Source organism: Hemiscyllium ocellatum, chromosome 28, assembly GCF_020745735.1.
Source record: "Hemiscyllium ocellatum isolate sHemOce1 chromosome 28, sHemOce1.pat.X.cur, whole genome shotgun sequence".
NCBI classification, from domain to species: Eukaryota; Metazoa; Chordata; class Chondrichthyes; order Orectolobiformes; family Hemiscylliidae; genus Hemiscyllium; species Hemiscyllium ocellatum.
The window spans coordinates 20,351,004-20,373,738 of NC_083428.1; the positions used below are offsets into that span (position 1 = coordinate 20,351,004).

General features: G+C 39.4%; 1 protein-coding gene across 4 annotated transcripts in view; it reads left to right on the forward strand.

Moving 5' to 3' along the window:
- Positions 1-22,735, forward strand: part of LOC132829183 (casein kinase I) — a 119,110-nt gene that overhangs the window by 75,051 nt on the left and 21,324 nt on the right. For 2 of the 4 annotated variants that reach the window (XM_060846543.1, XM_060846545.1), the window contains exons 5-10: positions 982-1,130; positions 4,223-4,457; positions 4,786-4,871; positions 11,325-11,409; positions 14,111-14,259; positions 21,775-21,855. In XM_060846543.1, coding sequence (XP_060702526.1) covers positions 982-1,130; positions 4,223-4,457; positions 4,786-4,871; positions 11,325-11,409; positions 14,111-14,259; positions 21,775-21,855 — 785 coding nt within the window. The remainder of the gene's footprint in view (positions 1-981; positions 1,131-4,222; positions 4,458-4,785; positions 4,872-11,324; positions 11,410-14,110; positions 14,260-21,774; positions 21,856-22,735) is intronic. The other 2 variants (XM_060846544.1, XM_060846546.1) reach the window with 1 other exon arrangement.

A 22,735-nucleotide genomic window follows, 5' to 3' on the forward strand; every position in this document is an offset into this window, starting at 1 on the left:
TGTTCCCTTGTGCTCGAGTCTAGGATCAGAGGTCAAAGTCTCAAAATAAAGAGGTAGCAATTTAAGACTGAGATGAGGAGGAATTTCTTCTGAGAGTTGTCTTTGGAACTCCATGCCACAGAGAACTGTGGGGATAGAGTCCTTGTGCATATTTAAGCCTGAGCTGGGAGGATCCTTGATTAGTAATGGAACTGAGTGTTACTGGCAAATGGCAGGAAAGTGAACGTAAGGAGTGTTGGATCAGCCATGAACCGATTGAATGGCAGAGCAAGCTCGAAGGGCCAGATGGTCTTCTCCTGTTCTTATTTCTTATGGTCTTGATAACTCCAGGTTTGCAGAAGACAAAGCTGGACAGGAGGGCAAGCTGTGGGAAGTGAAATGGACTTTTAAATTAGCTTTTAATCAAAATACGACCGTGCAATCCTTTTGGAAGGTTTTCAGGTTTTGAAAACTTTTTCTGCAATAGTCACATCGCTAGTTTTTGACTTTTTTGCGAATTTACTTTTTGTTTATTTACTCAAAAAAACCTTAGTCTTTCTAACATGCAGCTACATAAGTATATAATTTGTTGTAACATAGGCGAGCACACCACTTTGATTTTAGACATTCTGCCTATATTCTTAAGAGTTTTAAAATAAGTCAGTGTCCACTGGCAGTCTGACTGTGCTGTGTTAGCATTTTCTTGACTGGAGAGCACCCTAATTGATCTTGGCTCTGACTGAAAGATGTTATCTTTGCCTATGGTGTATTGCACATACATTTGTTTAACCAAATCAAAGAAACATGAATATTAAAAGGTCTTCCAGAAGTTAAAGCTCACTATCTTGATGTCTCTGCATTAGATACATGATTCAATATATCCTTGAAATTGTACTCCTCTTTCATTGTGTTTGTTTATTGCAGTGCATTGAAATTTTCATTTTATGAAGTGAACTTGTCATTAGTTATTTATTAACGCATACTTTACTCGTTTTTTTAAAGAGGGAATTCCTCAGGTTTACTACTTTGGCCCTTGTGGAAAGTACAATGCCATGGTACTAGAATTGCTGGGACCTAGTTTGGAGGATTTATTTGATCTTTGTGATCGAACGTTTTCCATTAAAACTGTATTAATGATAGCCATACAGTTGGTAAGTATGGTTAATCAAATATTGTTTATTTTTGGTTTATAGAAACAGAAGTTAATAAATGCCAACTGGCTGTTGCAAATTTTGCTGATGTGAAATATATAAAGTATTACAACTGTAAATTAAACTGCCATCAGTGGTGTTATCTATACTTTGATTTGCTGCTGCCCTGAGCCAGTGTCATTTCATTGCCCATCCTTAATTACCCTTGAAAGGGGGTATTGAGCAGTTGTCTTGAACTGCTGTGATTCATGGCGAGATATCTTATTTAATTTTGAATTGGTTTATTGTACTCACGTATGCAAAGTACAGTGAATAGCTTTGTTTGCAAGCAATACAGGCAGGTCAGAGTAAGCAAGCACATACAGATCATAGGGTACTTAGACGGAGTGAGGAGCTGGAGGTACGCAAAACAAGATGCATGTTAACCAGGTCAACATTGTTCGAAGTTAGAAAGGCCATTTGTCAGTCTAACAGCAGGGAAGGAGCTGTTCTTGAACGTGTGTGTGTGTTCGTTCAAGCTTCTGTATCTTCTGCCTAACGGAAGAGGTTGTCAGAGAGTATTACCGGGGTGGGAGGGGTCTTTTGATGGCAGCATCTCCGTTGCAGCGCGATGTGTACATGGAGTCCATGGATGGAAGGTTGGCTTCCAAGATGGTCTGAGCTGTGCACACAACCGTCTGTATTTTCTTACGGTTCTGGGCAGAACAGTTGCCTTACCAAGCTGTTAAGCACATGGATAGTATGCTTTTTGTGGTACATCTGTAAAAGTTGGTGAGGATCCTTATGGACATGTTGAATTTTCTAAGCCACCTGAAAAAGAGGAGGCACTGTGCCTTCTTGACTGTCGCATCTCTGTGGAAAGTCTAGGGCAGGTTGTCAGTTATCATCACTCCCAAGAACTTGGCTCTCAACCTCCGCTCCAACAATGTAGAAGTGGCCTGTTCTCCTCCTCTCTTTCTGAAGTCAATGATCAGTTCTTTTATTTTGCTGACATTGAGAGGGAGGTTATTATCATTGCATCATGACACCAAGCAATCTATCTCCTTCCTGTGTTCTGGCTCATCATTGTTTGATATCTGTGCTCCTACGGTGGTGTTGTCGGCAAACTTGTAGATAACATTCACTTGGAATTTGGCTATGCAGTCATGGATGTACAGAGAGTACAGGAAGGAGCTGAGAATGCATATTTGGGGTGTTCCATTATTGAGGTTCATAGCATATCTTCGCTGATTGTGGTCGATGGTCAGAAAGCTGAGGATCCAATTGCAGAGGGTGAAGCCAAGACCTAGGTCCTGGGGTTTTTAAGATCAGTCTGAAGGGAATATTGGTGTTTGAAAGTGGAGCTGTAGTCAATATGTATGTATCTATCCATGTTGTCTAGATGTTCCAAGCATCGAGTGCAGGGCTAAAGAAATGGCATTCCACCTTGGACCTGTTACGTTGATAGGCAAATTGCAGGAGATTGAGGTAGGCTGGGAGGCTCACGTTGACCTCTGCCGTGGCCAGCCTCGAGAAGCACTTTGTCATTATGGATCTTGGTTTCACAGTTGTCATTCCAATTATTTAATATTAAGTTTTCTTTCTGTACAATAGTGTTTCAACAACTTTGACTGAAAAATATGTCACTGGTAATTTCAGAAACAAACAGTACACAAAGCCTGATCCTGATGTTCCAAACCTCTGCTGGAGAAGGTTCTGTAACCCTTAAAAAGTAAAGCTAAGTTCTCTACTTAGAGAGTTCCCTCTAGAGAGTTCCCTTGTTCACCTCCAAATAACTTGCTATTTTCTGTGACCAAAAAGCTGGATTCTAAGGTCTACCCAATGGTGTCAACAATCTAGATTTTGGAATTTATTTTTGATTTTATTTTTGTGGACATCACTGGCTTGACCAGCATTCAATGCAGAGAGGGCAGTTAAGAGCTGAAAATGTGTTGCTGGAAAAGCGCAGCAGGTCAGGCAGCTTCCAAGGAGCAGGAGAATCAACGTTTCGGGCATGAGCCCTTCTTCAGGAAGGGCTAATTCCTGAAGAAGGGCTCATGCCCGAAACGTCGATGCTGCCTGACCTGCGCTTTTCCAGCAACACATTTTCAGCTCTGATCTCCAGCATCTGCAGTCCTCACTTTTTCTCCTGGGCAGTTAAGAGGTCAACCACAATGCTGTGATTCTGGAGTCAACCAGGTGAGGACAGCAGATTTCCTTCCCAAAAGGACATTTAGTGATCCAGATGTTTTTTACAGCAATCAGCAATGATCTCTATTAGGCTAGCTTTTTATTCCAGATCTTTATTGAATTCAAATATCACCATCCACCAAAGTGGGATTCTAACCCATGGCCCCAGAGCATTTGCTTGAGGTTCTGGATTCTTTAGTCCAGTGATATTTTTACAATGCCTCTGTCTCCCTTATAGGAGTAACTGGTATTACTCCAAATCTGTCAATTAGGTGCAACTTTTTAAAGTCATTCTGAGACTAAAATTAAAGCCCTGCTGTCCACACAATCTCCCTGTTGCAAATTGTTTAAATTTGTATTTATAAAAACTGGATAGTATAGTATTTGCTCAATTGACTTTCAGCTCTCGTGTCTTTATTCAAGTTCAGCCCTTAAAGATGGGAAATTTTCCTTCTTTTGGTGCAAGGACCCGTTGTAAAGTGGCTTTGGACAGCTTTTAGAATGATTGAGTGGACATGAACTAAAATACTGCCACCAATTGTCAATCTTACCAACGTCATCCGTTGTTTAATGTGAACGGTGGAAAACTGTCACATTGGTGCAGTATAAGGTGCTTTTAGACTTGGACGGAGTCAAGTTGGAGCGGAGTGGAGTGACGTGTGTCCTTCATCTCCATCTAATAAAAACGTTCAGGTATGAGGGAGAATGTGTGAGAATAAAACAGAAATTGAAGGATAAAGAATTGGAGTATTGAGAAAAGTTATATGGAGAGACAAATTTTGGTTTTAATCTTAATTGCTACTTTAAAGCTGTTGCAGTTTACTGTAATGATGAAATAAGTTTTGAAGTTGCTCTGCAGTTTCAGCTTAACACTGCAGCATTGAAGTGACTGCCTAATCCAAGTTGTCACCTTGTCTTTTCAGATTACACGAATGGAATTTGTACACAGCAAAAGTTTGATATACAGGGATGTTAAACCAGAGAATTTCTTAGTAGGCCGACCAGGGAGCAAACGGCAACATACCATTCACATCATAGACTTTGGCCTTGCCAAAGAATACATAGATCCAGAGACCAAAAAGCACATCCCATACCGAGAGCACAAGAGCTTAACTGGGACAGCACGCTATATGAGCATAAATACGCACCTTGGCAAAGGTAATTTCTTTCTTGTGTAATAGAAAAGGAAATCATAATTTTTGACACCACTTCCTCTATGAACTTGCTGAGAAGTGAAAACATTTATTAGATTGAAATAGAATGACACAATTCCATAAAAAGGTTTAATGGCCTTCTTTGCTCATGTTCTTGTGATCAAGATGGTGTCAGAAGTGTAATTATTAGCATCTTTATGCTGGTAATTGTATAAAGCTTCCTGAAAAATGTCACATTACTTAAACAAATGGCTGGACTACTTTAGTTAAATAATTCGTTAACTTTGCCAAGGTGAATTTGCTTATTTGACTGTTTTGTTTTCTCTTCATAGAACAAAGTCGAAGGGATGACCTTGAAGCATTAGGACACATGTTTATGTACTTCCTGCGTGGTAGTTTACCTTGGCAAGGTCTGAAGGTGAGTGAAATTCTAGTCTAACAGATTTAATCCAATCATGGAAGTAAATGATCAATATAAACCTCATTAGTTAGGACTGTGAAAATGTTGCATTTATGCAATCAATTTCTCTTTCACATCCATTTCAAACATATAATTTAACATGTTAATCATTCTGCGACATGACATCACTAAAGAAATTGAACAGATTCAACTCAACGAGCTAGCAACTTTATCTTAATTTCCATGGAAGAGAAATTAAATATTGTATTATTAACATTAAGTATCATTTTTGTTAACCCATTTCTAAGTGGCAGTGTTTATTTGTGCCAAAACATGAGGGGAGCTCTGTCTATGCCTAGACAGAAGCATTATCAGTTGGCGGTCTCATGCACATGCAAGACTATTCCCCCTTCGATTGGTGGCAGGACTATCCATGTTTATAAATTGATATTTTTTTTTCCCTTTCAGCTCCCAGTGCTGCTAAAATGATGAGCAGGTGAAGTACTTTCAGAAGTGCTGTTCCTGACTTACTCACTAAATAGAACTGAATTATTTTGTATTTTCCTTCTTACAGACAGTGTGGTTAATTTCCATTTTGTATTAACCAGCAATAGATTGAAATCCAGAATTCTAGATTGTTACTGCTTGCGGGGATTCTAAGTGTGAGATTCGATTTACCATCAGACATTCTTAATGTGCCAGTTGCATTTTGAGAACTGTTCCTCCCCGTAGTTTGCTATTTTAAATGTGATTTAGACTGAGTTTGAACTTTGAGACCAGAATTAAATAAAGCAGTTCTTTCTGTAAAGCAGAAACCCATAGATTTTCTGTCAACTTTTTTCGACCATCTCTGCATCCTTCTCTTGTGTTTCAAGAAGCCATTTTTTAATGCTGAAAGATGGATAATGAGGGAACGAGTTTCCAAATCCTTTAATCTGATTTGCATTTAGAGCTGTGATTACATGATTCAGCACATGCAGGTTGCTCGTGATACTTTCTTTTAATAGCACTCTGAACAGGCCACTGAATAGAAATGAAAATCAAAGCAATTAGTTTTAAATTTGGTGGCCATTTTTATATAAACATTATTAGTTCAGTTCATTTTTTCAACTGCAAAATACAGTATAGACTGACATCATACTTACCTTCTGTTAGCATGCTATGCTCATGAAGGTTTCATGCCTCTATCTGAGGGGCAGTACGGTGGCTCAGAGGTTAGCACTGCTGCCTCTCAGCGCTAGGGACCCAGGTTTGATTCCAGCCTCAGGCGACTGTTTGTGCGAAATTTGCACTTTCTCCCCGTGTTTGTGTGGGTTTCCTCGGGGTGCTCCGGTTTCCTCCCACAATCCAAAGATGTGCAGTCAAGTGAATTGGCCATGCTAAATTGCCCATCGTGTTCGATGCATTAGTCAGTGGGTGGGTTACTCTTCGGAGGGTAGCTGTGGATCTGTTGGGCTAAAGGGCCTGTTTCCACACTGTAGGGAATCTAATCTAATCTAATATCCTATCTAGGTGATGTAGAACTTCTAATTAAATTCAATATCTATGCCTCTACATGTTCTCTGGTTAATTAGTCTTCGCCTCTAGATTACTCCTCCATTAATATGACTACTGCACTATTTGGTTGGGCAGTTGCACATGTCATTTGCATAACATAAATCCAAGACCTTTATCCAAAGTAGGAGATCAACCAACTCAAGTTCAATGGAACCACTTCATTCAGTCTTCTGCTATCAACCTCTCGTGAATTACCATTAACCGGAACAGCCACTGCACATGCACAAGTGACATGTGATAAAGACTTTTCTAAGTTTTTCTTTTCCTCTACAAGATAAAAGTCAAGAGTATGAAGGTATACTCCACCGAAAGGATTTGAGCTGTAGGATGAGGCTGAATAAGCTGTGGCTCTTTTCCCTGGAGCTTCAGATGATAAGAGGTGATCTTTAGATGTTTATAAAATCATGAGGGGCATGGAGAGGATAAATAGACAAATGTGGTGCTGGAAGAGCACAGCAGGTCAAGCAACATCCGAGGAGCAGGAGAGTTGATGTTTCAGACATAAGCCCTTCATCAGGAATCTGGCTTCTGCCCAAAATGCTGACTCTCCTGCTGCTCAGATACTGCCTGACCTGCTGTGCTTTTCCACTACCACATTTTTGGAATCTTTCTCCAGCATCTACAGTCTTCACTTTCTCCTGAATAGACAAAGTCTTTTTCCTGTTTTGGGCGAGTCCAGAACTAGAGGGCATAGGTTTAGGGTGAGAGGGGAAAAATTTTAAAGGGACCGCAGGCAACTTTTTCATGCAAAGGGTGGTGCGTAAATAGAATGAGCTGTCAGAGGAAGTGGTGGAGACTGGTACTGTTACAACATTTAAAAAAGTATCTGGATGGATACATGAACAGGAAGGGTTTAGAAGGGTATGGGCCAAGTGCTGACAAATGGAACAAGATTAATTTCAGATATTTGGTCAGCATGAGCGAGTTGGACAGAAGGATCTGTTACCGTGCTGTACATCTCTCTGACTCTATGATAAATGCTGGAGATCACAATGGGTCCGATAGCATCCATAGAGAGACAGCAAGCTAACATTTTGAGCTGAAGTGAAGTGTGGAGGAGACAGCATTTAAGCTGTAGTTTGGCGGCGGCAGGAGTAGTGTGTGTTGGTTGCTGGTGGAGAAAAGATTTTGGTAGTTCCGATTAAGTGATCGGAATGTGACAGTTGCAGAACAATGCGCATCTCTTGCCAGATTTGAAAGAACAAGCAGTCCCACTGGGATGGGATGGGAAGTTGGAGGTTAGAGGACATTATAACAGAATGTAACCATCTAAAAGAAAGGGAAGAAGTGGGAGTTGGTTCACAATTTGAAGGTGTTGAGTTCTATATCAAGTCCCAAAGGCTGTAAATTACCTAGCCTGAAAATGAGATGTTGTTCCTCCAGTCCGCACTGGAGCACTGCAGAGTACCAAGAATAGACACGTGGGCACGCAAGCAAGATGCTGTGTTAAAATGACCGGCTGTGGGATGGTTGGGGTCATCCTTGTGCACAGATGGGAGATGTTCTAAAAAGTGGTCACCTAGTTTGCATAAGCCACATTGAGTGCAGCAAATAGAATACACACTTTTTATTTTGAAGTGATACAGGTAAAATGCCGCTTCACATTTAAAGACTGTTCAGACTCTTGGATGGTGAGCAAGGAGGAGGTGAAGTGGCAGGTGTTGCACCTTCTGCATTTTAGATAAGAAGTTGCTGTGGGGAGGGGGTAGTGGTGTTGATTGTGGAATGAGTTAGGGTGTCCTGGAGGGGACAATCCCTGCGAAATGCAGGCAGCGCAGGCAGGCGAGTGAGGGGGAGGATAAGTTTGGTGATGGCATTCTGCTGGAGTTGTGTGAAATGACGGAAAATGATCCTTTGAATGTGGAGGCTGGTGAGATGAGAAGTGAGGACAAGGGGAACCCGGTCACTGAGTGATTGGAAGGGCCAAGGGCAGAAGCATGGGTGATAGGTTGGATGCAGTTGAGGGTCCTGTCAACCACAGTGGGTAATGGAAGGTCATGGAAGAATCAAGCTATGTCAGCAATACTGTTTTGGAAGGTGGCATCATCCAGGCAGATGTGACATAGGCAAAGGAGCGGAGAGAATGGGATGGAGTCTTTACAGCTTGTCACACCCCATGTCCTGCAGTGAAGGTAGCTATGGGAGTCAGCTTTCAAGATAGTGGTAGGAGAATGAAACAGCACTGAAAATGTTGATGTACTGAAGAGAGTTGTGGGAGGAGGCCAGTGTGAGACTGGAACAAGGATTGTTCTACATACCCCATAAAGAGACAGGCATAACTGGGACTCAGGCAGGTGCCCATAGCCATTCAGGAATGATGAAGGGTTTTTGCCTGAAACGTCGATTTTCCTGTTCCTCTGATGCTGCCTGACCTGCTGTGCTTTTCCAGCACCACTCTGATCTAAACTCTGGTTTCCAGCATCTGCAGTCCTCACTTTTGCCTAGTCCACCTGTATACTCCAGCTGCAATCCCAAAATCTAAAATCAGCAGTGTCCAGGAGAAAGCATCCTATTTGCATATAATATCCACCCCTTTACTGCAGGAAGTATTGTAGTAATTCACCAAACTGTCCAGCTCTCTAATCACTATCATGGGGGATAAAAGTAGACGAGCAATGTCATGGCAATGCCATTGTTTCTAAATTGCATCCAGTCCTACCTTTGGCATACTTGGATCCTCATTGTTACTGGGGGGATTTCCTGGAATTCTCTACTGTCAGTAAGTAAAAAGTGAGGTCTGCAGATGCTGGAGATCAGAGCTGAAAATGTGTTGCTGGTTAAAGCACAGCAGGTCAGACAGCATCCAAGGAACAGGAAATTCGACGTTTCGGGCCAGAGCCCTTCATTCTCTACTGTCACCAAGGTTAGACTTGCTGAACAGTAAAAAGAGGATATATCATCACTTTTTTGAGGCAAACAGGAAAATCATTCAATTCAAGTATTTTTCAGAAGTCTACTTTTCACCTGCCAGAAAGGTGAGGTAATTAGTTTTGTTGAGGGAAAAATCACCAGCCTTGGAGTCAGAGTCTGAGCAACAGCAACAGCAACAGAGTTTATTGTACAAGGAAATAGCAGAGCTCTGGATAGAGAAAGCTACCAACAGCACAGTGGTCAGTTGTGAGTTTTCTCTCAATCCGGAGCACATGTCTCAAGATACTTTTTATACATTTTGTGATAAAAATAGATCAGTGATGCAGTTAGTGTCTCTATAACATGGTTTATTTATTGTGAACATTGCAAAATTGTTAATAGTTTCGGTGGGGTCATTGTCCGTTTCAACGTCTGCGCCGAAGTCCATTACTATAGTAATGGGTGTTAATCATTCTTCCTGAAAGGGACGATTACTGCAGCACTGCTATTATCATTTTGTACTGAGTTCGTATCAAGCAGTTAGCATTTCTATCAAAGGTGTTGGCTGGACCCAGACATTTCGTCGGGCAGTATATGCTACTCACATGTATTCTGTACCCCACCTGCCTTAAACTAAACTAGGTTGTGAGTGCATTGTGCTGGCATTCTGGGAGCCCTAGACAGTGTTTGTGTTTGCTCTGCTTCTCTCTCCATATTTTTAGATTAGATTAGATTACTTAGTGTGGAAACGGGCCCTTCGGCCCAACAATTCCACACCGACCCACCAAAGCACCATCCACCCAGACCCCTTCCCCTACATTTATCCCTTCGCCTAACACTATGGGCAATTTAGCATGGTCAATTCACCTGACCTGCACATCTTTGGATTGTGGGAGGAAACCGGAGCACCCGGAGGAAACCCACGCAGACACCTGGAGAATGTGCAAACTCCTCACAGTCAGTCGCCTGAGGCGAGAATTGAACCCGGGTCTCTGGCACTGTGAGGCAGCAGTGCTAACCACTGTGCCACCGTGGTTGTGGTCCAGCAGCATCTTGTGTCAAGTGGCCAACTGATGGCTCAGCAGCCATCTTTGTGCCTGTGTGCCTCGTGTCATCCTGCCTTGTGCCATCTCCTAATCCTAAATTTAAAATCTGCAGTGCCATCTGCACACTGCCTAATTTACTTAGTTAAGTTTCTAAGGTGTTATGGATACACTTCCTGTCTGCAGTTCATTCAATTCCTTTTCATATTATCTTGAACTGAGTTACGTTATTGCTTGATTTTCTCTTTATACTAAATTACTGTAGTATGTTTCAGTTCTTTTAGAAATGTTGACAACGAAGTAAATTAAAGTATTATAAACACCATTCCATTGGGTGCAAGCTTCCAGTAACTTTTGTAATAAATACCTAGTTTTGCTTTTGACTTTTTCAAAATTCAATGTATATGATGCATTTACTTGATTTATAAACTGTTATCTCAGCGATGTTCAGGTAAAATATGTTTGTTTCATGGTGCATATTCATTCTCAACATATGTTGTAGTTAAATAAATCTTACTGTTACCAAAAACTGACCGTTTGTGTCCTAATATTCACCATTCAGATCTGAACCTGTTGTAGTATGTGTGCATGATTGAGTAGCTGCTAGTCATTATTTTATATTGAGAAGGTGAAACGTGTTCACAGTATTTGGCTGTGGGTACAAATGTATTTATTTCACAGGATAGTGATCAAATTAAACAAACTGAAGAGCGTTGTGCAAGTTCCTGTTTGCTGACATTGCTGTAATTAATTTCCAATCTTATATATGAAATAGTGGATAAAGGTATCTATGTCACTTCAAAATTACCATCCATGTACTTATCCAGCATCTATTAAAAATCTTAGATTTCACATTGTCTTCACACTTGAGTCATTACAATTTAGGTGGCAGACTTTTTACTCCGAGTCACAGCTTATATTAATATCTCAAATCTTGTATCATGCAAATTATTTGCAGAACGTTGTTTTAAAGGTCAAACTGTATCTAATTTTACCTATGATTATCTTCTGTCTGTTATAGGCTGATACTTTAAAAGAGAGGTATCAGAAAATAGGTGACACCAAACGAGCAACGCCAATTGAAGTCTTATGTGACAATTTCCCAGGTTTGAATCCTTCTTTATTAGACCATCCTGCAACCTCTACAAAGAATGAAAGATTTTCATTAACGTGGCACCTTATTACCTCTGAAACATTTTGCTGCATCTACAATGAGCCACAGAGGAAACTCGATTATCTGAAGCACATGGATGGGGGGAGTATTTTGTTCGGTTAATCAAATGCTGGATAACATTGCGATATTGCCAGATAATAGAGGGTCCTCTGTATTCTGAAGTGCTGTTGCTGTAGCTATGTAAGAAACACATCAGCTATTTTATGTACAATAAAGTTAACAAATACCCTGACAATTAAGCTCAGCTCACTTATATTGTTGTTGAGAGAGAGAGGAATGTTTCCCATGACATCTGGAGATGTTTCACGTTCTTCGGGTAGAGTCCATGGCATCTTTAACATCCATCTAAACGCTGCATTGAGCAGATGGTTTTTTGCTGTAATAGCTCATTCAAAGGCCAGCGCTTCTGACAATGCACAATGTCTTATGAGTTTCATAAGAACATGGTTAGGTCATTTAGCCCCTTGGGCCTTTGCAACCATTCATTTAGCTTATTTTTACCTGTCTTGGATCCATATTGACAACACTTTCCTAATCTATGACTTCTATAGCCTATCAACTAGAAGGAGGAGAAAGTAAATGCATGGGAGTTGTAACACCTGAAAGTACCCCTCCAAGTTCCATCTTGGAGCTATATATCATTGTTCCATCACTGACTGGGCCAAAGTCCTGGCACTCTTTCTAGCACCTTACCTCCTCACCATCCCTCTGGAGGGAGCTTCTTCTCCCTCTGCCATAATCCCAGCTGTTAGCAGCATGCTTCTCCACTCTTGAAGCCACCTTCTGAAATCACACTGCCTTCTGGAATCTCCCTTAGCCAAATTACTCCTTATCATCCCCCAAACCCCAACTATCCTTTACCCTCTGCCTCTTTGTCCTACTCCCTCTCAAAATACCTCTAATGCAGCTTCCTCTTCAAATGCCCTCCCTGGAGCCTCCCATGGTTTTTACAGCTTTCCCAACCCCTACCAGCAATCATGAATCCTACAAAAGCCCTCCTGACAACTACCACTTCCCAAATGCTCAGTGCTCCTCCAGTCACGCACTGTTTCCCTGTATTCTCTAGCCTTTCAAAGAATGAGAGCTGATCTATTTGAAATTTGAAAGGTTCTTCTAGTGTGACAGGGTGAAGAGTTCCTCTTGTCGGTGAGTCCAGAACCAAAAAAAGTCTCAGGATAAGGGGCAAGTCATTTTTAGATTGCAATGAGTTTTAACTTCTTCACGGAGTTGAGTATTTGGGAAAACTGTATCCCAGAGGACTATGAAAGCTCAATCACTTGAGCAGGTTCATGACAGTGTTTGCTAGGTTTCTGAAGACCAGTATTCCTTAAAATTCATGACTGGCTAAGTGGTATTGAGATGATCTGGAAGGGTGAACATGCCTATTCCTGGTATATATTCCCAAATGTGAAAGCCAGGCTGTGATTTGGCACTGATTCCGCTTAGAGGGGTGACTTTTTTTCTGGTCGCCCTGTGATTGAGTTTCCCTTGGATAACTTGGGGATTTGGGTTGAGATGAATATCTACTCATCTTAGTTTGGACACTTAATTGACCTAATCTCTACCGTTATTTTGGGTGTGGGTGTAGCAGGGCGTATTGCTTTTTGACATTGCTCTTCAATGCACCGAACTCTTTCGTTGTGTATTCATCTCTTAAATCCCTCTCCGCAGTTCCCAGCTGTGTCCAATTTAGGAAATATTTATTGGTTCCAAAATGGACGACCTCAGTTTACCAATGTTGTCTTTGATCACTAGATTTGTTTGATCAGTTAATCTATCAGTGACCCTTTGCTATCTTAGCCATTCACAAATTTTGCCACCAGACTTTCGTGAGAAATTTAGATATGTGTCTATTCCTTGCTCTAATCTTAATGAAATTTGAAGCTCTTGTCCAGATCTCTAGGGAACACCACTATTCTATTCTGTATTTTCTGTCTCCTAAGCAATTCCCTACCCATATCATGTGTTGCTTCTAATCCCATATGCACACCAAGTATCAGATGTGAAGCACTTTTGAATACCTTCTGGAAGTCCATATAGGTGTTATTTATAGGAACTGTAGTACATTCATGACATGTTCAAAAACTTCAGCTAGATTACTTGTTTCTTCCTTTTTATAAATTCATGTTAGCTCTTAGTCATATTTGTCCAAGTGTTTGTTTAGTTTGAGCATTCAGTCTCTGGAATGGGGCTTGGGCTCACAAATTGTATACTTTTTAAAAATGAATGTAATTTTGGTCCATATCTTTCCCCACATAAATTTTAATTCTCAGTGACTTTAAACGATATACTTAAAATGTAACAGGACAGATAAAAAAATTACTTTTCAGAATGTGAAGATAAATAAATGATTTTAAGGCATTCCGTAGGGACCAGGGGGGGGTGTGTGTGTGTGTGTGTGTGTGTGTGTATGTATATATATGTGTGTGTGTATATATATATATATATCTATATATCTGCTTCATGATTTAACTGCTAATATAGATGTCTAAGGACTCAATAGAAAACAGCTTAGATGCATCCAGGTAAAATTATCTGATTCTACTTTGCACTCGATTTGTTCTTTCTCTTGAGGTGTGTTTATGAATATAACTAGGTGTAATATTCATTCTAAATTTTAATTTCTTTTGTAGAAGAAATGGCAACATACCTCCGCTATGTACGAAGACTTGATTTTTTTGAAAAACCAGACTATGAATATCTGCGAAAACTCTTCACTGATTTGTTTGATAAAAATGGTTTTGTGTTTGATTATGAATATGACTGGGTTGGAAAACCACTAGTAAGTATTTTATAAGTTTTGACAGATATTTTAAAATTAATCAACTTCTCTTGGTCTCAGCCCCTGAAATCTGCAAGAAAATAGTCACCTAATACGTTTCAGAATCTCAATTTCAATCCATGTCTGATTTTAACTTTTGCTGCCAGTGTGTCTCAGCTGGTCGATTGGAGAGCATCTGAGACGTGCAGGGCAACAGGTTCTCGAGTATAACTGCACATATTTTCAACCTATATAAAGGTAAAACCACAACAATCATCATTGTATCTTTTTTTATTTTGAGAACAGAAAAGTTGCCTGTGAATTCTAATTTTTGATCATTATCTCACAAATAATTGTTCTGACCATACATCAAAATTTAAGTTCAGGTGATGCCCTTTGTAATTGAGTAATCTAGCATTTGCCATCTGATAGAGTCCTACACCACAGAGACAGGCTCTTTGGCCCAAACTGGTCCATACCGACCAAATTGTCAGTCCAAGCTAACCCTATTTTCCTGCACTTGACCCATATTCTCTAATCATTTCTTATCCATGTATTTGTCCAAATGCCTTTTAAATGTTGTTAATGTACCATCTCAACCACTTTCACTGGCAGCTCGTTTCATATGCATACCACCCTCTGTTTAAAAAAAATGCCCCTCAGCTTCTCTTTTATTCTTTCTCCTGTAACCTTAAACTGATGCCAGCTAATCCTCGACTGCCTAGCCATCAGAAAAAGACTGAGTGCATTCACCCATCCATGTATCTCATGATCTTACACACTTCTGAGGTTCCCCTCTCACCAATGTCCGATATAACTGCAACATAACTTCCCAACTTGTATACTCAATGACCTGACTGAAGGCCAGTGTGTCAAAAGCCACCTTCACAACCCTGTCTACCTGCGACTCCACTTTCAGAGAACTATGAACCTGAGCTCCAAGATCTCTCTGTTCCATTACACTCCTTGATGCCTTACCATTCACTATGAAACTGCTACCTTTATTTGATTGTTCAAAATGCAAGTCCTCACACTTATCTGTATTAAACTCCATTTGCCATTTCTCAGCCCACTCCCCCAGCTCATCAACGTCCTGCTTGAATTTCTGACGACTTTCCTCACTGTCCACGAAACCACCTATTGTAGTGTAATCAGCAAACTTACTCATCAAGCTTTGTGCATTCTCATCTGTTGTTGATAACAAACAGTAATGGGCCCAATACCCAACCCCTGAGGCACTCCACTAATCTTGTGCAGAAAGAATTATTACTTTGGAAGTGTTTCCAAGAGCAGCCAATATGCATCAAAATGTACACTATTCAGAATTGACATGTTTAGGAATTATTTGAATTCAGCATCTCCCATACCAGAACTTAAATGACAGCAGTTAACATAAGAAATAGGAGCAGGAGTAGGCCATTTGACTCCTCGAGACTCTCCTACCATTCAACAAGATCATGGATAATCTGCCACAGGACTCAACTTGCGTTCAGGGTAAATTCTGACCTGGAAACGTAATAAACTTCGTTAACTGGCAAACATGTTGCGATTTACAGCCAGGTTTAACAGGTTTTATGTAGGTTAAAATGGCAACAAAATGAAAGCCAGGTCTACTGCCTATGGTTCAAAAACTTCTACAGAACTACTTGATGGCCACAAACAGCAGAAGTGCTGCATCTCGTCCACTGTAAGAAGTCTTTAACATGCACTTTCTCTTCCCTGTGTTGTGATTACAGTCCAGATTTATATCTCATCATGATCGCTAAACAGATCTAAGAGATGCATAATGTTACATAGAAAAAACACCTCCCTACATAATCCAGCCTCTACTCCAGCCTTGAAAAGTGCAGCTCCCTCTTTAGGTATAGTGAATCTGTACTATCATACCATCTAGCAGTGTATTCTCAGGCGCACTTTTCTTTGGGAAAAGAAGTGCCAAATAGCCTATCTATTCCTACTCTTATATACCCTAAATGTCAATTTTCCTGGTCCTCCTCCAATTATAACACTGAAAGCATCTATCCACAGGGATGCTACCAAGTCCCTTTCCTCTCAACAAGCCATCTTTATCTGTATGGTTCTAAAGTATATCGACCAAGACCTTTTCAGGAAATAGACCGTGAGCTGAGGCTCTTTTTAAACTAGGAATCGTTCTGGTAACTGTCCTGTAGATACATTCTAATGCTGTTAAATCACCCACAGATGTAGCTTGCCATTTACCATTTTCTGCCGAATGATTCTTTGCTTTGCAATCGTGCTTTAATTTGAAGCAGTTCAAAGGATCAATCCTTTCTTTTCTATTTAGTTTTCTTCTTGCTGACCCACTGTTCACTCTTGTAGCACCCCAAATGCTTGAGTCCATGTTTTTCTTAAAACTTCCTTGAAGCGCACTTTTTCTGATGCTAGGTTAAACATTGTTTTCATGTCTAGAATTTGATTGTTTCCCCATGGTTTTGGAAATGGAGTTCAATATTTAAGGTGTGAAATAACCAGCGCGTTCATCAGTTAACATTTTGGGCATAGACCATTGCATTTGTTCTGATCCCAACTGATGATGTTCAGATCCTAGAGTCTGATCAGGCCTGTTAGACGGTATTTGTTTTTGCCTGTAATATGATGGACCTTCACAGAAATGTAAAGGATCACTGCTGCAGGTTTTGTTTTAACAATAAAACATAAATTTGTTATGCTAAGTAAGTGAATATAAATAGAATAAACTGAACTATTTACGTAGAGCATCCATTTAAAGGCTCTAAAACGCACAGTAAAAATACAATTTAATTAATTGCTATGATATCCCATTGTAGAATCTATGGGTTTCTGCTTTACAGAATTAAATAAATAAATCCGAGAGACAATTCATTCTTCCACCTGTCATGGGATTTGATTTAATTGTGGCTTCAGTTCCCATTTTTGAGAATCTGATAGTCTCCTCTTCAATTTAGCATGTCACCAAAATTTAGACTGACTTAGATTCGCATAATTCCTTCTGGATTTTAACCAAACGCATCTGGGCTGGAGCATTTTAAACTACGTACCTTACACAAAGAAATTATTTTTAACAATTCTAAATTATTTCTCCAGTTCCACTACTTTACACATTCAGTTTTAGCTAACAGCCTTGCAGAACTCACCCCAACTAAAAGTAAGAAACTGTTTTCTGAGGTATTGGTTTGTCCCCAAGCCACCCAAAAATTCCAGAATCTTAAATCTGAAAGTTTAATGCAATATTTACTGTAGTTCATAAGCTCTCCCAGTTTAAACAAATTCCCTTAGCTGCCAAAATTCCAAGGCGCACACGAAAAGATAGCTCAATAGCTGCAGAAATATTTAAAAATCAATCATTATATTTCAACCATGCACAGTCCCTATGTCACTAGTTCAAATTCAAAAAGTCAAACTCCAAAAATAACTAACTAATACAAGTTGAGAATTTTTTTTTCAAAATCCTTGGACTAGGGGGTTTTTAGATAAAGGCTACATTTGGTATTTGGATTCGCCATAGTCCGTTTGGGTCTGTTTGTGTCTGTTCAGACCTTTGTGGAAAGAAAACTTTGCTATTAGGTCAGTTTGGATTAAATGAAAGTTTTCTATGTGTGTCTATGCATAAATTCGGATCCACTTCCAAAATGACCTTTTTGTTTTTTAGGGCTTTCTTGGCATTTAGATGTCAAGTTCTTTTTTTTATATATATATAAATTCCAGGTTTTTAGATAGAAAACCAACAGGAAACATACTCAGGAAATAATTGACATCAAATTATCCAGGGTAAAAGTGGAGATTATCAAGCTAGGAATTATAATAATCAACACAGGTGACTGGAACAGCAAATATGAAACCACAATGTTGAAATATACCGCTAACTAGTGATGGAAAGACTGTGAATTTTTTATTTTATATATGTATGTGTGTGTATATGTATGTATATATATGTGTGTGTTATATATATATATATATATATACACACACACACACACACACACACACACACACACACACACACACACACACACACACACACACACACACACATATATACATATATAAAATAAAAAATTCACAGTCTTTCCATCACTAGTTAGCGGTATATTTCAACATTGTGGTTTCATATTTGCTGTTCCAGTCACCTGTGTTGATTATTATAATTCCTAGCTTGATAATCTCCACTTTTACCCTGGATTATTTGATGTCAATTATTTCCTGAGTATGTTTCCTGTTGGTTTTCTATCTAAAAACCTGGAATTTCTGTCTTCAATCACATTTATTGTATTTGTGCACGATGCGTAACTGTAACAGTGCTGAGCAGTGCAGATTTGAAAGTTAATTTCAGTTAACTGCATTGTCCCTTGTGTGATGAAGACTTGTAATATTATTTGGTAACTTGGATTTCAAAGTAGAGGATAAATGGATTTTTGTTTTCAGTTCTCTGAAGGTGACTTCTTAAAAAGATCAGTCATTTCGAACACTGAGTTCACAATAGCATTTCCAAGAAAGCATAATTTAAGTTGAATGATGAGCTAAGCTCTCTGGAGAGATAATTGAAGTGCTCAGGAAGTTGAGATTTACTCATCAGTAGTGTTAAGTAAGTTTCTAAAGAGAACTGAGTAAAGATACTAAGAGGAAAGCCAGTGAATGAGACATGGCAGATATCTTAAGCAAATATTTCATAACACTCTCGGCAAAAATGTATTCCAGTGAAAAATGAAACTCTAGGAGAGTACCCAAAGTGGTAGAAACTAGAAATAGACAGAGGATTGGGAATTTTTAGGAACTAACAGCAGATAACTGAAAAGACAATAAAGAAGAGAATTTATTTATAAAAGCAAAGTACCAAGAAGTATACAGGTAAAACAGCAAGAGTTTCTACATACATAGAGAAAGAGAATAACTAAAATAGGTGTGAGAACCTTGGGGGCTGCAACTCGGGAATTTATTATAGGGAACAGAAATGTGGTAGATAATTTGAACTGCTACTTTAAATGGGTATTCGTGATAAAAGACACTATAAACATCCCAAAGATAACTAATAAGTAAGGTGCTAATGGGTGGAAAGATCTTGTGACTGCCTTCATCACAAGGAGCAAAATATTGGGTAAACTAGTTGAACTGAAGGCAGACAGATTGGCAGGACTTGATAACCTATATGCAAGGGAAGGAATAAAAGGAATTGGTTCCAGTGAAAATGGAGGCATTGATCAAAATATGCTAAACTCTCAAGATTCTGTGAGGGTTCAAATTGATTAGAGAACCCATAATGTGACACACTGATCAAAAATGGCACAAAACAGAATGATAATCTGTGGACCAGTTAGCCTCACCTCATCTGTAAGGAAAATGTTACGGTCTATTATGAGGGAAGAAATAAGCGGACATTTAGAAAAGCTGAACACAATCAAACGGTCAACATGGTTTAGTGAAAGGGAAATCGCACTTACAGACTTCTGAGGGAAGGTGACACCTAAAGCTTTAATGCACAAGAGTTCATGGTATTGGGAGTGATGTATTAGTATGGATTGAGGATTGGTTAATGCATGCAAAACAGTCTGGATTAATGGGTCATCTTTTTTCAGATTGGTAAAATGTAATGAGTTGGGTGCCACAAGGATCAGCCTGCAAATCTGAGTTATTTACTATCTGTTAGTAAATTGGAGGAGTGGGCAGAGAGTATTTGCTGATGATGCAAAAATAAGTGGGAAGACATGCTGTGAGGAGTACATAAGGAATCTCAAGGAGCTATAGATAGGTTGAGTGGGTGGGCAAAGACTTGAAAGATAGAGTTTTAATGTCAGGAAGTGTGACGTTATACACTTTGCTCGGAAGAATCAAAATGCAGATTATTATTTACATAAAAAGAGACTCCCAAAAAAGTGCATCACGGAGGAATCTAGGTGGTGTTCTTCTAGGCATGCAGTCGCAATGGGTAATTTTAAAAAGAAAAATATATAAGAGGCCATATTATGCATAAGGATATGTGTAGATATAAAACTTATTGTAAATGAGTAGCCGAGCAGGATCTGAGTGGTGTCATGAATGAAACTCTAAGTTATCATGCAGGTACAGCAAGTGATTAAAAGGACAAATGTAACTTTGGCCTCTGTTGCTAGGTGATTAGTGCTTAAAAATAAGGAAGTCTTGTTACAACTCAAGAGCGTTGAAGAGGTTGCATGTGGACTAGTATGTACAGTTTTCATCCCTCCATTTGAGAGAGGATATACTGGCATTAGTGGCAATTCAGAAGAGATTCATGAGACTGATTCCTACAGTGAAGGGATTGCTTACCAAGAACAGCTAAACAAGTTATACATTTTATTCGTTAGAGTTTAGAAAAATGAGGGTGATCTTATGGAAGCATCAAGATTCTGATGGGGATTACAGGGTAGATGTTGAGATGTTTACACCAGTGGCAGAATCTCAAATTACAGTTTAAGGGAACGTGGATTAAAACAGAGATGGGAAGGAATCCCTCCTCATTTGAGGGTAGTGAATGTCTGGGATTCTTTAACCCAGAGATTTGTGAAGAGTAGACCACAAAGTATTTAGGGCAGTGGTAGATAAGTTTTTGCAAGATAAATAAAACATTGAGTATAGGAGTTGGGAGCTCACTGTACAGGACTTTGGTTAAGCCACTTGAAGAATATTGTGTGCAATTCTGGTCTCCCTCCTATAGGAAGGATGTTGTGAAACTTGAAAGGGTTCAGAAAAGATTTACAAGAATGTTGCCAGGTTTGGAGGATTTAAGCTATAGGGAGAGGCTGAAAAAGCTGGGGCTGCTTTCCCTGGAGCATTGGAGGCTGAGTAGTGACCTTATAGAGGTTAATAAACAAAATCATGAGGGGTATGGATTGGATGAATAGACAATTCTTTCCCCTGGGATGGGGGAGTCCAGAGTGCTACCGGGCATAAGTTTAGTGTGAGACAGGAAAGATTTAAAAGGGGCCAAAGGGACAACTTTTTCACACCGAGAGTAGTGCATGTATAGATTGAGCAGCCAGAGGGATTGGTGGAGTCTGGGACAATTGCAGCATTTAAAAGGCATCTGGAGGGGTAAATGAATAGGAAGGGTTTGGAGGGATATAGACAAAGTGTTGGCAAATGGGACTAGATTGATTTAAGATATCTGGTTGATATGGAGGAGTTGGACAGAAGGGTCTGGTTCCATGCTTTATGGCAATGTGACTCCAAAAGTAAAACTGGTCTGTCAAGGCCAACTCTCACTGGAATATGACTTTCCAATATTGCCATCATGTGATCATAACACTCTCTCAGAAAACCTGCCCAGTGTGATCTCTTCTTGCTATCTAGTGATTCCTGCTGTGAAGTATGGATTTATTGACATCCAAGGAGGGAGGAAGCCGCAGGTTTTAATGATATCTTAGCATGTCAACACTTGCTATCAAAGCTTACGTGATGAATCATCATCTGAATGAATGCCAGAGAATTCTGTTTTCTAACTCTTGGCAAAAGAGAAATGATGGAAACTGAGGGAGGGATTAAATTGGAGATATTTGTAATGTGTCCAAATATCATTAATTTCAGCCAACTCCTATTGGTTCAATCCATGCTGACATACCACTCTCGCCACCCAACCGAGATAAGGCACCACAACAAACCAAACAGGTAAGAATTTTGTAATATTTTGATTATAACCAGAATTAGTTCAATCATATGATCTTAATATTGATGAATTATGGAGCTTACTAAATGTGATATAGTCTGGTAAAACTTTGCTACTACATGAACTTCTATGGCTTTTTATTAAAATCTGTAATGTACTTGCTATTTCTAGCAGCAACTAGTTTTGCCAGTTTAAAACTACATGTCACATGTACAATGCTATATTGTAAAATATTTCTCAGTCTTAAAATTCCAAGTTACGTTCCTGTACTGACCATAATAGCACACCAAGAAATGTTAATAGAGGAGGATAAAATGCTCAAGATCCATAATTAATCAGACTGAATGTTCAATTCCAACATGATATCATACAACTGAAATCAGACAATTGGATGTTTGCTTGGTTGTAATAGAGAAGAATGAACATGAATGTTGCTTAATTGTTATAAAATCTCCAGTGCTTCTCTAATGTTTTTTTCCTAAAAAAAAATCTCCTACCTGACCTAGTTTATCTGTGACTCTGGTCCCATGCCTTGTGTTGACTGAATTGTCTGAAATTCTTTAAGATCTACAGACGCAACATCCTGGGATGAGCAATTGACGAAAACTTGCTATTATTTCTGTTAGTCTAAGAACTTTTTTTCAGCTTTTCTGTTGTATTTGGTTTTCACCAAAATCTTTTGATGTGCTCATACAAATGTTATCTCTCTCATTCAGTCTAGTCTTCTCGTAGAATACTTGTCCTTGCTAGGAATCTTTGCTGAAGTGTATGATGTACTATACTTTGTTACTGTTTTTTGGAACTGGATTTAATCCATGAAACACAAATTGGACCATTTTGATGAGTTTGGAGAAGATTTGTAGTTCAGGTTGAGGTTCTGGA